This window comes from Columba livia, chromosome 1, assembly GCF_036013475.1.
Source record: "Columba livia isolate bColLiv1 breed racing homer chromosome 1, bColLiv1.pat.W.v2, whole genome shotgun sequence".
In the NCBI taxonomy this organism is placed as follows: Eukaryota; Metazoa; Chordata; class Aves; order Columbiformes; family Columbidae; genus Columba; species Columba livia.
Genome location: NC_088602.1, coordinates 114486513 through 114501587, shown reverse-complemented (window position 1 = coordinate 114501587; position 15075 = coordinate 114486513). Strand labels below are relative to the sequence as shown.

Here is a 15075-nt window from a genome sequence, read left to right as displayed (position 1 = left end):
TGTCCTATTGACTTCAAATGACAGTGAGCTAACTTATGCATCAAATGCATTTGTTCATATGCTTGCTCTACTAAACCTTTGAACAATGTTCCAAATCACTAACCGGTTTGTAAACACATTATTGTTCTTCAATGTTTGTACCTTGTTTTCAAATGAATAGTCATTTGTTATAAACCCCCTGCCTTTATGTAGATGAGTACAGTAGGAGTTTTGTATAGTTCAAAACTCCAGAAATTGTGTTCTGCATTAGACAGGCTGGTCTAGCTACCATTCGTGCTGTGTTAGAGAAGCTGAATAATGCCGTGGCACTCTCAGTTTCCTTCAAAAGAACAGAGTCAATTGCTCTTACCACTTTCACATGGCTATTACTCCATTGAAACTGGCATTTTCACTTTAAGAATGGAACAACTCTTTATAATTTAACACAGCTTGAAGCAAGAGTGGAGACCAGAGTGTAGAGAGCAGTCCTCGGAATACTTTGGAGGAAGCTTTACTTACATTTTGGAACATTTATGGACTGATTAAAACAAGTAGTATCTTAATGCTGTCCTTAATCTGGTTTGTATCTTAAAAAATACAGATGAAAAAAAAGTGTCCAACTTTTGCTACAATGTTAGCCACCTACTTTGGGGTATAGATTCCTAGAATGACAATAGTAGGAAGAAACTTGATACAAAATTCTAGTTGCTGAATAGCTTGAGAAATTATGCAGCTCTTTCAGTGTTAGATTGATTTTGCTGTCCAGAAATGTTGTCTTTCCAAATCTGTTCTGTTCAAATCAGAAAAAATGTAGACGATACCATCCACGGAGATCAGTGCAGCTGTGAATTTTTTAGAACATGGCTTTCAAGTGAATCTTTTCAGTCAAGAGTCCTTCCATTTTTATTATTTCCTACACTGGGGATAGCAAGCTATTGTTGCTTGAACAGAGCTACAGTTTTTCCAGTGTTTTAGATTGTGTCCTGCCATTTCCTATTCTGTATAAACTCTTTACATCCAAAAGGTCCTTTAATATTTGTATTGCTTTCTACAACCAGAAGTGAGACTCAAAGGGGATACTAGGCCAGCTGAAGCCCTGTTCTTGTCATTCAAGAGCACATGACATAAGATAACCTTCCAATCATATTTTGTGGGTGTTTTACCATCTTCTCTTTCTCAAACATTATTTATCTGCTCACCACACTCATTAAAGTCTGTTGCTCATGTAGCTGGATGTCTAGCACTTTAGGTAGGATTCATCTTACTATCCTTGATGTCTGGTATGAAGGCACTTAGTTTTGAGCTATTTGCCTGTCTTCTCTATTTTAGTCAAGAGGTAGAAAAGGCCTTTTAGCGGTTGTGATTCACCTTTTCCAAAGGCAGCTAAAATGGGTTAGATGAAACCCCTTTTTCATTCACTGACATTGCCTGGGAATGTTTATACATCAATTTTAACTTAATTCTAAAGTCTCTGTTAAATCTACAGTAATAATAAGAGTGGAGGAGGTAGAGTAAAAAAAGAAAGTAAATTGTTATAAGAAAACAGTAGTAAATATATTTTGCATACTTTGTAGTATTTTCTTCCAAAATTGCTATAATATAGCATGTGAAAAATATCTGCTAGTAGAGAGCCACAATACATTCTTAGGATTTTTCTTCTGTATTGGTTACCATTTAGAAATGCAAATAAGTGAAAGTATTGCTTGTGTTAACAGTAGCCACATCATTCAAATGCACTTTAATGGGGCTTATCTGCTGGTAACACACACTTTATTGCTTATTTATAGTGTTCATTCTAGAAGGTGTCAGTGTTCAAGATTAAAATAGAAATGGAAGTTTTGTTTCATTTCTGTGAGTGCATTGTGTTTGTCATTCTCTGACAATAGTGTTATTTGAATTACCACTGTTAGTCTGTCTGTACTGAAAAATGTTGTTGCTAAAATAAATTTTCATTTTAGCATTCGTTAATTAACCCTAATGCAGCCAATCTTCCTTGTGTTTAAAAATCAAAATGGTAGAAATGGGTGTTTTACCATTGAGTTCAACAAGCTCTGGATGAGACTTTGTATGCATTTTATTGGGGTGTTTTTTTCTGAAACAAGTAACATTTGAGTATCAGATATTTTTTTTTTATTTTTTTATTTTTTCCAGGCCAAATCAAGCTACACAACCTTGTTTCGGGCGGCGGGGGGAAGACATCATAATTATGACTGCTTTATTTAATTATTTGTGATATAGCAAGACATTTTTTATTGCTTCTCGTTTCTTCCCAAATTAATCAGGAAATCGAAATGGCCATTATTGAATGATAGCAGATGTCTCTGATCACCAGAGGTTATTTAATGTGATGTATTGAGTGGAATTCTTGTTTTATTTTTATTTTGTTTTAGATACAGAATGAATTTGAAAATTCAGTTTCATGAAGGAAAACTGTGTCGGTAAAAAAAAGCATTTGTGCGTGTCATCGCACATATTTTTTTTTTGTACTATTCCATTTATTATTATTATCGTAGAATCATAAAATCATAGATTGATACTGGTTGGAAGGGAACTCTGGAAGTCATTTAGCTAAATATCCACATATAATGTCTTAATTTATATATATACTTCACTTTTTTATCATCATTGCTACCTTTCCAAGGGATATTATAATTACTTAGCAAGTGCATTCTCCAAACAATCTCAGAAGCGAATGGGAAATTGCCTCTCACTTTTCTGGCACTTAGTCCACCTGCTGTAGCAAGCGAATGGCTTGTCAGATGGAGCTGCATAATTTTCCCCCTACCCACCAACTTTTAAATGTCAACCTTTGTAGCAGATTATCCTCAGTTCTGTTGGGAAATTTCAACTCCCACAGGGTTTCAAAATTTACATAAACAAACTCTCTTACATTTCTTCTTTGCTCCTAGTTTAGAAACAAGACCAACAGGTATCACTTATTTAACTGCTGATGTTCCTTTATTCGTGACCCAGTCATTTGAGCTGATGAAAAGTACAGTCAATCTTTTAACAACGCAGTTTTAGAATGTTATAACATTAAAAGACAAGTAGAAATAGTACAGTAAGGCAACGTAACTACTTCTTATCCAGAAAAAGAGCATAGCAACAGAAATGATGATCTGAAAATCATTAAAGAAGGCTCTGTATTTCAAAGTTCTTATCTCATCCCCTTTGACACAATAATTGGGCATCAGCTGATGAATTAATTCTTAGTGGACAGGTGAGCAAATCAAAATTAACATTCAAATTGGACCATTCTTGGATGTTTAAGTAAAAAGAATAAAGATAAAATGGTTGTGAAGACAGCATTATCTTCATTTGCTCTGAGATCCCTAAAGGACAAGGTTAAAACTCATTTGCGGGCTGATGTGAGGAAGTATATTCTTATACTTTGGTTGGTTTCCAGGACCAATCGTTTTAGATTCCTAATCAGTATAAAATTCATTGGAGCAAGTTACAAAGAGTGGCTTCACTCTCTTTCATACAGAAACTCTTTAAAGAGTTCAGTCTAAATAGGTTTGAATGTGATTTATGTGCACTGTGAAGCTCTCCACAGTGCCAAGATAGTGTGAGGAGCCCTTTGTGAGAACATAGCTTGAGCCCACGGTGCCTTGGAGTTTCAGAGAATATCCATGTGGATCCCCTTTTTAAATATGTGCATGTGTGTGTGTTTATTACCTTGCACATTTTGAGTTTAGTCGATGTATTTCTTATATGGTGAGAATTTAGGGACTAATTAATAGGTTTGATAATGAAACCATGTGGTCTCCAGAGACAATCTATACATTAACTTCCTCTTTTTTTTTTTTTTTTCTTAGAATGTCTTATTCTAACATTCACACTGAGATTTTTGCCATGCTGTCTCTATAGGTTGCTAGGCAGCAAAGGTTTACCCCAAACTGTTAGCTCTATTCTGCATGTTGAGACTCTTTCAGATATTCTCAGTTTAAATCTTCTTATTGAGGGGTTTCCTTGACTCAGAGCAACCACTTCCAAAGGTCACTGGCTCTCGGTGGATCAGCCCTTTTCTCTGATGTGCACAAATCTTCTCATTTTATGCTTCAAGAAACGCCACAGCAATTGAACCACAGTCCTGATTACAACAAGCCTTGTGCAACTCTCCCCTACTGTATGGTGCATGGTGCCAATTGCTATGTATAATAATGTTTATATGGAAAACGATCTTGAAAAGGGATAATGACAAAAATATTTGTATGTGCCAGGGCTTATGAAAAAGTCACTCAAAGACATTAAATCTGTTATTTTCTCTCTCTTTTTCTTTTTTTTTTTCTTTTTTTTTTTAGGGCAGATTCTGGATATGCTGGAGAAATATAATCTGAGTGATAAAACCCTTGTATACTTTACATCTGACCAAGGGGCTCATGTTGAAGAAATCTCCAGTTCTGGAGAAGTCCATGGAGGATACAATGGCATATATAAAGGTGAACGTTCTCTGATGATTTTTAAAAACTGTGTAAGAAACTATCATCTCCTTGGTTGTGCTCCAAAACTGTAATATGCTCTGTGGCTCAGGTCGAAACTCAATTCCTTAATAGTAAACTACTCATGGCTGTCATTCTAAATTCAAACACAGGCAGTAAATATAAGGTATTTACTTGTCAAATACAGCAGCTCAACTTGAGTTCATGCTCTGCCAGAGCTCTGTGGAGTTTTAACACTAGCAAATATGCTCTTGAACTGGGCAGAGATACAGCTTTGGAAGGATGTCAGTTCATAGTAATTTACTAAAATTGATGGATAACAGAACAGAAAGGGAAAAAAGGTGGTTTGTGAGCCATCAGGAATCATAAATAGGAGCTAAATACCACAGGATGAGTGGGATCACACAAAGATAGGATATAGAGGAGATGGGAGAACCAGCGACACAGTCCAGTGTATTCATTTTAGAAAAAATAGAAAAGGAAAGTTAGGTTAAAAAAACAAGAAATGAGGAATTGGATTGAGTTTGGGATGGGCAAGTTCAACAACAGCCAGAAGAAGACAAGATTTCAAGCAGAAAAGACTGAGCTGGATAAGAAAGTTTTGAAAACAATGCATAAAACACTGAACTGAAGACTGATTTGGAAATGGAGAGACTTTAGTTAAAAGGACAGAATTTAGTTCTATTATTTTAGTGCAGGTCTTGAGGACATTAGTACTCCAAAATCTATGTGGAGACTTAAAACGTGCTTCAAGTCTATCTTATAATAATACACTTTCTTGTGATGATATCACACAACAATACTGAAAGATACTGTGTTTGTTGCAATGAAGTGATCTTGCAGAAAGAAAAATTCTGGCTTAGAAAACAGCTTTCCTCATTTTTTCCATTCCCCTATCCCTGGCATGGGGATCCCTGCAGTCCACAGGAATGTAATACACCACTGGATACCTTTGAGAACATGATTCCAACATGGAGATGAACGTAATTGTTGTCAGCAATGTATTTCTAGGAAAGCAGACAAGAAGAGATAATAGGGTAACAGAATGAGAGAATAAAGGATGTGGAGATGGAGGAATTCTGCTTGACAGCATGCAGTCACAGAATGATCATAATAAAATATTATGATTATTCAGTCACAGACTGCTCATAGACAACATTGTCAAATATTAAACAAAGGATTTCCTCTGACAAACTACAGGAAACAGCATTGTCCAGTGTGCAACTGGTGGACATACAGCATCAGGAAAATGGATGTTGAAAATATTTTAATAATCTTCAGTTTTATTGAAATAGGGTAGGAATGATTGTTTTTCTTATTTTTAATGAAATGCAATGAATATGCTTGCTCTTTTACCAGAGATAAAGTTATTTTCATTCTTCCACTAGGAAGTGGCTTTGTAGTTTGTTTTCTCCTCATATTTCAGGGGACAAGGTCAAAGCAATCCAGCAGTTTTTGTAAAGTCATTTACCAAAGCTGAAACTTATAGAGAGAAATAAGTAAATTCCCTTTTGATATAATTTTTAAAAGAAGTAGTATTTCAGAGCTACAAAATCATGTAGTAGTTGACTCTGGAAGGCACCTCCCACGGTCTGTAGTGGTAGGTCCTGCAGAGCAGGGTCAGCTAGAGCAGGCTGTGCAGGGCTGTGTTTAGACAAGTTAAGAAAATCACCGATGATGAAGACTCCACAGCCTCTATGGACGACTTGCTCCAGAGTTTGGTCACACTCGTTATAAAAAAACACCACTTTTTCTGATGTTTAAATGGAATTTTTTGTGTTTCATTTTGTGTCCATTGCCTCTTGCCCTGTCATAGGGCACCACTGAAAAGAGCCTGTCTCTGTCCTTTTTACTCAAGTACATCCACATATCTGTATGGACGAGTAAGATCCCACTGAGCTCTTTCAGCCTCTCCTCATAAGTAAATGCTCCAGCCACTTAACCGTTTTCTTGGCTTTCCTTTGAACTCACTCCAGTATGTCTATATCTCTCTTCTACTGGGAAGCTCTGCACATGGACCCAGCCCTCCAGGCGTGTCTCACCAGTGCTGAGCAGAGGACAGGGATTACCTCCCTTGACTTGCTAGAAATATTCTTCCTAATATGGCCCAGGATGATGCTGGCCTTCCTTGCCACAAGGGCACATTTCTGGCTCACACTCAGCTAGTTGCCCACCAGGACCTTCTCTGCAGGGTTGCTTTCCAGCCAGTTAGCCCTCACTCTTTACTGGTGCCAGAGGTTATTCCTCTGCAGATGCAGGACTTGATATTTCCCTTTGCCGAATTCATGAGGTTCCTTTTGGCCCATTTCTCAGCCTGTCGAGGTCCATCTGGATGGTAGCAGAACCATCAGTGGATCAGCCGTTCCTCCCAGTTTCATGTCATCTGTAAAACTGCAAAAAGGAGGAAAAGTAGACATACACTGTAAACAATAACAATACAGTGAGGTTTTCAAGTGAGAAGACTCCACAGTTTTTAGTCATTAGGTATCTGTCTGAGAAATTACTCTTATATTTTAAGAGAGCTGTGAAGGAAATGCTACAGAATCAAAACAAGGAATGCCAAAGTCATGAGGTTGCAAACTATCAGACAGGTTCCCTTGGGCTAACAGCAGAGTGAAATCTATCTTGAACGTTAGCACATAGGCCTTACATAGTGATTTCAGTAATTAAGGAACCATATGGTTACATATCTGTAGCTGTAGGCACAGCCTGAGGTGTTTTAGAAGCTCTACAAAATATTTGCCTTCTAGAATGCCAGACATAAGATACAGAATAAACGATAAGCAGGAAAAAAAAGACAAATACACTGGGGACTGTGCCTTCCTGAGGAAATTTGATTGAATGGAGTCTTTTCTATCAAGCCTTGCAAAATTTTTTATTCATTCTTACAGAATGGAGAATAGTTTGAAATAGATCTTACCTGAATTAATAAAAAATCCGGTTGATAGAGATACTTGAAGAGTTATGGGGCTTCTATTTTTAAAATGAATTGTGTGGTTTACAGTTACCACCCATGATATGCTGGCAAATGTTGTCATGTACTATGAGATAGAAAAGAATCACTATATACAAAATAAAATCATTATAGTATAAGAAGCATTCCTAAGAAAATAAAAAGAAATAAAAAAACCTCATGCAATCAGTTGAATATACTTTTACCATTTTAAAATACAATGAATTCTGCTTTATCTTCCACTCCCTCCATCTCCATATCAGTCCTCAATTAAACAGGTATGTTACACATAATTTTCAAAAGGGCTGAAGTGGAAGTAATCAATTAATTGCATGATTAGGAGTTTTCATGCAGAAGAATTTATTCGTCTTAACAGTCATGTACATTGAAAAGCATTAGAGCTTTGTACACCTCTGGTAGATTTAGTGAAAACCAGACCTGCAAAGCACTAAGTCTCAGGCATTGACATAGCAATACGCCTAACAAAGTGCTGCTTTGTGCTGCTCATGCTCATGTGTCTGCAGATGAGGAATTTGCTTCACCTGATTAATAGTTTACAAAACTGGGAGACATGTATGTCCTTTCTCCCTGTCTGTGCTACACCATCTCCACTACTTATCTTTTTGTATATGAGCACTGCATGAATGCGAATATTAATCAAGGCACTTAACCCTCTTGTCAGAGCTGGAGTAGTATGCTCAGCAATAATTGGTTCTGCGCTAAAATCAAAAGCCCTCAACAGATCTCCCCAATCCAAACTCACTAATTTGTCTTGATATCCAGCCAAATGAGCACCAATGATAAAATTTAAGGGGACTTTGGAGAGTTGGGCTAGCGCTGCAAGACTGAATGCAAAAAAGGGGAAATTGCTATATGAAGGTTTTATTACTCTGGATTCTGTCTGTAGAACCGTCATCATAAATTTGGGTAGCCCTTGAAATTAGAAACCAGATATAGTGTTTAACTAGTTGCTGTCATACACAGTCTGGTTTATCTGTTCAGTATCATTTTTTAGAAGATATTATACAGTAACATTGAAATGATGGATCAAAACCATGACATCTTCCAGTGGCATTTTTCTGACAGCTATCAGGATCAGAATCCTTGGAGGAAGATACAGGAATTATATTGTAAATAAAAAATATCACTAAGAAGATCTCCTCCTAATCCTAGATAGTATGACCTTGGTTTAAGATCTGAATCCTGATAGTTTAGATTCTGCAAAGGATTTTAGCATTAGTTATATAAATTTTCATCATGCAATAATGAAATGGCACTTTGAGTCTTTCTAAATGCTTAGCATAATCTAAATCATTTGAGAATGAGAATGTGGTGCTTTCATTTACCATTTTGAAATGGAATAGTTGAAAATTTCATGGAACAGCTTGACACTTAATACTGTTTCCTCATTAATGTGGGATAAAGGTGGGAAAACTTGTTATACCCTAGCTCACCTTTGTTTTGTATACATTTTTTGCACCTCTTTCACTTTAATACCTCATTCAGAAAAAAGCTGTCTCATCAGTCTCTCTGATCAGTAATAATTGATGAGTTTATCTTTGTTCCTAACTTCTTGTAATTTTCTTCTATGTACCATTTCTAATTGTGCAATATCTTCTTTTAAAATGATTTCACAGCTATTGCCTTATGGGTTTTGCCATGAAGTATCACTACATGTTTATAAACTTACCTTTTAATACTATCCACTCCATCCTACAGACTGCCTGTCATCTCTGTATTTTGCTGATTACAGATGTGCATTAAGATGTGCATTTGTCTTTACATAGGTCCTTTTTCATAAGTTTGCCGTGAAGGTTATGGTATGAATAACTAAGACTGTAGACCCTAGTTAAGTTATTTTTTCTCTAATGTTTGTTTTACTGCAAATATATTTACAGAATCTGAACTTGCATCTTGTTTCCTGTTCATCCATCTTGGTGTGAAGTCCATTATCTTTTCTTCTGAATTCGATCAACCTGGGATAGATACTTTGCGTCATGTCATATGTTTTTCTATTCCTCAGCTCTTTTCCCTTCCAAAATGGAAGCAAATACATTAAAATAGCAAGGGGCTTAATACAGGGTAGCGTCAAGGTAGCTTACTATTGAATTTTTTGCAAAGTATAACAGGCTGTGTGTTTTATCTCTTTGTTTCCTTCCTGTTTGTCAAATTTTGATTCATTGCTACCTTATGTCTCCTATACCCTGATTAGTCTCCAGAAACTTTTCCTGAAGGTCTTTGTTAAAGATCTTTCAAAGTTTTAAATCTAGATGCAGCCTCTAAAACAAACAAACAAGGCTTTTTTAGTAAGATTTTCTTTCCAACATATCAAGACCTTCTTACCTGAACTCCTGAAGGACCCATGGGTGCATACATGATAGTACATTTTTCCTGGCTCCTTAGTGTTTTGATGAGAAACTTATCAATCAAATAATCACTTTCTCTCAGAAACCTAGTAGTTCTTATGGACCTATCAGGCTAATAGGTCATTTGAAACATTTTGGCCTCTTAGTTCCTTTGGAAATGTAAAGTTTGAAAATTGTGTTGAATGAAATGAAAATATGTTTTTGAAAAATCTTTGTTTCTCTGTATTTTCCTATTTAGCTCTTTATCTTTCATATCAGATCACTGAATGATTTTCCATACACTGGCATATAAGTTGCACCTGATGTACAATTTATAACCTCTAAGTTATTTGTAACATAGAATTTATTATGGCTTATAACATATAAACTATGGTCCTTTTTATCCTGTTATTATTACCATTTCCAGACTGCAATATGAAAACTATTGTGTTTAACTGAAGTTTCTTCTTAAAATTTTCTTTGTAATTTTTCCAGGGTTTTTGTTGTTGTTGTTGTTTTATGGGGTTTGTTTGTTTGTTAGGGTTTTTTTTGGTGGTTTTTGTACAGTTCTGTGACATTTCTATGTTGAAAGATATGTAGCTTCGAGGTGTTGCTTCTGTATGTGATATCCAGGATACCTGCACTGACTTCTTCTTAGGTGTTTTTCACTAGCTTTCTCATTAGTATGACATCGGCAATTTGAGCGTGTCCATTTGAGCTAGTCACATTAGCTTTCCTTTAGGAACAGAAATAAGGTTACTTTTTCAAAATGGTTTAGGTCTCTACTTTAGAATTACTTGAGTAGGTAAATGAAAAGAATATTCTTTGAGTTGAATAAACTAGCAGCTTAAACTGACTGGTCTAAAGGGTGCCATTATATTCATCTCTGGTACCCTGAGATACTGAATCTATACTGAATCTAATTATTTTGTGGTAATTCTTATTTAGTTGATTAGTGAGTAATTTCTTGAATTAACTTCAGTGTGTTATAAAATGTGTCTCTCCTGTTACATACTTCATAGCAGTAAACAGTGAAGGCATTAAAAACTTTTCTCCACACTTTTTCTCATTATACTATTTCACTGGTACATATGCAGACAGTAAGTTCTTCCTCATTATCATTTGCTGACATCTATCTCACTCTGTTACATATGGGATTTTCTATGAAGTCTCTTTGCATCTCTTAATACTGTCAGCTTCTGTTTCATATGTAGCCTGTACCTTGGACCTGCACATTAGAAACACTGCTTTTCTTTGTATTTCTGAAGCATTTAACACAATGCATACAGTCACTTGGCTACTGTCATGCTGCTAGAGTGGGTCATGAGTTCTGCTGCTAATGGAAGCAGACTCAAACACTGATAATGGTAAACCATTTGAATAACATTTATTTTAAGTGCTTTGTGACTTACAAGTAGATATACTTATAGTTATTTTGTTAATATGCATGATAAATAATAGTGAATGTTTCTTAAGGACTTAAATCTTTATTTTAAAGATCTGCTACAGATCTGTGAGAGGTAAAAAAGAACTACAGGGATCAATTATCCAATGTTTTATTGAAATATTTTGGTTTTATACAATTTCATATACTACAGTGATAAGTTCATTCAGAAGTGTTTCTTGAAGCTTTTAGTAAACCTTTTCCTATATGCAAGGCACAGAGAAATCAAGCTGACAATTACTTTGGCCTTGGGAACTATACTAGTGCATATTTAGTGATACTAGTTGGAGTTTCACTTTTGACTTTAATGAGAGTAGGAATTGACCTTTTTTTTTTTTTTTTTAAAATGTATTGTATTTTGTATTCTTTCTGAAGTGATACAGATTTTTAAATGATCAACACTTCTTGTAATTTTGACTGGAACAGAAATGTCCTGAGTGAACATTTTGTTTGATTGGAAGAAAGGTCAGATGAGAAGATGTCCAAATGAGCTATGTCTATCACATTCACTTGTACAAGAACAGCTCAGGTTAAAAATTAACAAAAGCAGTACATGAAATAGTTTAAAAAAATCAGTTAAATAAAGAGTGAGCTTGCTATTGAAAATAATTTGTTGTTTGACCATTTTATAAGGTAAGCAATAGTAAACAACTTGATTGTCTATATTTGTAGCATAATTCCAGTACAGATGGGTAGAAGAATGAATTTCTTTGTATTTTTCTGTCATCAAGAAAACAAATTTGGTTTGGAAGCTTTGTTTTCGGAAGACTATAAGAAGGAAGGAAAGGGTATTATGGCTATAATATAAGTAATTTAAGAAAGTTATTTTAAATAGTTTACATCATTCATCATTCGAAATATTAATAGTGATATACCACAGAGTTCTCCTTTATATATCATCCTTTGTAAAAGCTCTATTTCCAGAGTTAGGTAATAGTAAATTTAAACCAGAGAGAGAAAAATAAAATAGGGTTATTCTTTTAGCAAAGATTTGAAATGAGGTTAAAATGGAAATCTGACATCATGTTGTGGATGACTGCAGAGACTTATGTCTGTACTTTGCCTGCTCCTGCAGATTTTTCAGGGAAGGTGAAAGTAGGCTATTGTTCAATATAACACTGAAGGGTGCAACTCCTCAGAAAGCATAGATAGCCAAGCATGAAAATATAGCCCAGGGTGTTTTATGCTGTTTTAAAAACAGTTTTAGGAGAATTGAAGAGAACAGAAAGAATATATAGTTAGGCTGCCTAGAGTTTGCCATACAGACAGACTACTAGGTTGCTGCCTTTTCTCTGTTGCAGTAAAGTCCAAACAAAATTTGAAACTAATGAGTCATATCCTGAAATATCAAGAGATTTATTTTTTAAATAGTGACCTTTTGTGGATATTTCTTTTTTTTTCTAATATTTTAGCCGTTCGGTTGTTTGTTCCACGTTTCAAGCATAGTAGTGAAACCTTGATTTTTTAAGGAAAATAGAATTTTAAGGAAAATAGAATTCAGATAGCCTGAATATCGTTAACAGCTACCGTTTTAAAGACAATCTATATCACGGGATTTGTAATTACATAATGGCATTAAGCAACTCTAGTGATGTCACTAAACACAGCTCTAATAAAGATGAACAACACGTAGGCATAGATAATAGAAGACAGTCTTCCGCAATGACCTGTAATTCCTGCCCTGGTTCCCTTCTATTCCTAACCTCAAGAGATATAAAAAAAAATTATGCTCCAATTAGCCTTTTGAAAGGAAAACAGCAGTCACTTCTTCATGGACATAAGTGAGGAGATAGCCCTGCTGTGGAGTCCATTTTGCTTCTTGTATCTCTCAGCAGGGAGACAGAGTTTGCCGAGTGCTCCTTTGTGCTTGGATAATGGGCAAGTTTTCTGTCCTGTTCTGTAGTGACTCAAAAAAAAATTACTGTGAACCTAGAAGCTGTAAAAGTGATCCAATATCTAGGTTTTAAGAATTGCAACATGTCTGGGAATGGGATTCACCACTTACCTTGAAATTGCTCTGCCTTCAGATTACACAGGAGGCAACAGTAAAATGAGCATTTATTTAAACAATCCAATCTAGCTCGCACTGTTACTAGGTTCAGACAGGTAGAGAGAAATAAAAGGAACCTCACACTTAAAACTACCTATGGTATACATCAGCTCTTAGAGTTTTCTGTCTGTCTGTACTGTCCAGACAACAAGCTGCTGTGATGTATACACAGAATTAAGATCCAGCTCATGAACTAAATCATCTCCCCAGCATAACTGTTCACTGAAAATAGCTTAATCTGAGAATATCTTTAATTTTATGTCCTCATTCTTTTCTTGTAATTTTATTCAGATTTAACTAGTCCCACTCAACAGGATTTTCTCAGTCAGGGTATTAATCCTGACACTTTCTTACTGAGTAACACGTAATCCTCACCTAACTTGTAAAATCCTAATGACTGTTGTACATGGCAAGAGTCATATTTTCTACCGAAGATGCACACAGTCTATTGACATCTACACTGGTCTGGACCCAATGGTGTTAACAACCAATCAGCATACTCAGGTGAACACTTCCCTCTGCTAGGTAGTAAGTGTTTAAAACCTCACCAGATAACACGTTTATAAACTTCAATCTACATTTTTGTTAGATTTTTGTTTTGAAACCGTATTTATTACAAGATTGTAAACAAAAATAATCCATGCATCTCATTCCTGAGTGTTAGAATAGGTGGCCATTTGCTTTATTATGAGAAAGGAATTGCATATGATGCAGTAGCAAGAGTAAATTTTTAAAACCGCTCTGAAAGACAGTCTTGTTGAGATCTGAACTAGGCACTGCTTTCCAAACACAACTTAAGCAAAGACTGTTGCTTGACATAATGTCGGATATTAGAAAGTCTACGTTTTCTGATGTCAGACTAGATAATTATGTGTCCCTTACTATTCAATATTATAAATTCTGATAAAGCCCATGAAAAAAGTAAGCAAAAATCTGATATAACAAAGAATTATGAGCCAAAGCTTTTTCAGCCAAAAGACTGGGTAAAGATCTATGTAAAAGAGAGTTTTCTCTCTTGAAGTTGCCACTTACCTTTATGAACAGTGAAAAACCTGTAGAAAAACAGCTGGATTCTGAATCCCCCAGTGCTGAAATAAAAAATTATTGGGGAGTCAGTAAGATAGACAGGATATATGGCAAGGCCTGGCTTCACTCTGCAGGTATTAACATTTACGTGGTATTTTGGATGTCTAGGAGGATGAAGAGACAGAATTGTTGAAGTACTTTTTGTAATATTTTGTTCTTTTGTGTATTTATTTTACTTGAAAAAGGGAGATACAGGGAAAATAGGGTCATAATAGTATTGTTTGAACTATGAATTGCTGTTTGATTCAGTTAATGGCAGGGGTTCAACACACGTATCCCTCTTTTATCAGATATTTCTATTATATAAAACAATCTCAGTTTAGTTGTAAATGCCTGGCCCAGACCATACTTAATCACATCCAAACCCCATCTGTTTACCAGAAATATTTATTCCAAGTGATATGTTAATTTTAAAGATCAACTTGAGGTGCTGTGCATAGTCAAATGACTGTATAAGATATTAATGATAGTACTTGTGATTGTTCTTCACATAGATTTGTGTCAATCATATATTAAGTAACGATAGAAATACTGCTATAGCATAAACACATTGTTCTTCTGCAAAGATGTCAGGACAACTAGACAGTGATGGATATTGTAGAAGTAAAGGAGATGGCTGCAATGTAGTATTGAATGCAATCAGCTGATAGTGCATTTGATGCAACTGTATTGGTTTAGAAATCAAAAAGGTCTTCACAGCATCCTGAGACCTGCCATCACTGTAGTGATTTTTTTCGCAATCGAATGAATTGGAGAATTCAGTAACATACTTAAAT

At 35.5% G+C, this 15075-nt stretch overlaps 1 protein-coding gene across 30 annotated transcripts in view; it reads left to right on the top strand.

Annotated features, from left to right (window-relative positions):
• LOC102091366 (steroid sulfatase) overlaps positions 1–15075 on the top strand; it is a 110317-nt gene that overhangs the window by 61226 nt on the left and 34016 nt on the right. For all 30 annotated transcript variants that reach the window (XM_065074007.1, XM_065073997.1, XM_065073940.1 and 27 more), the window contains one exon: positions 4284–4421. In XM_065074007.1, coding sequence (XP_064930079.1) covers positions 4284–4421 — 138 coding nt within the window. The remainder of the gene's footprint in view (positions 1–4283; positions 4422–15075) is intronic.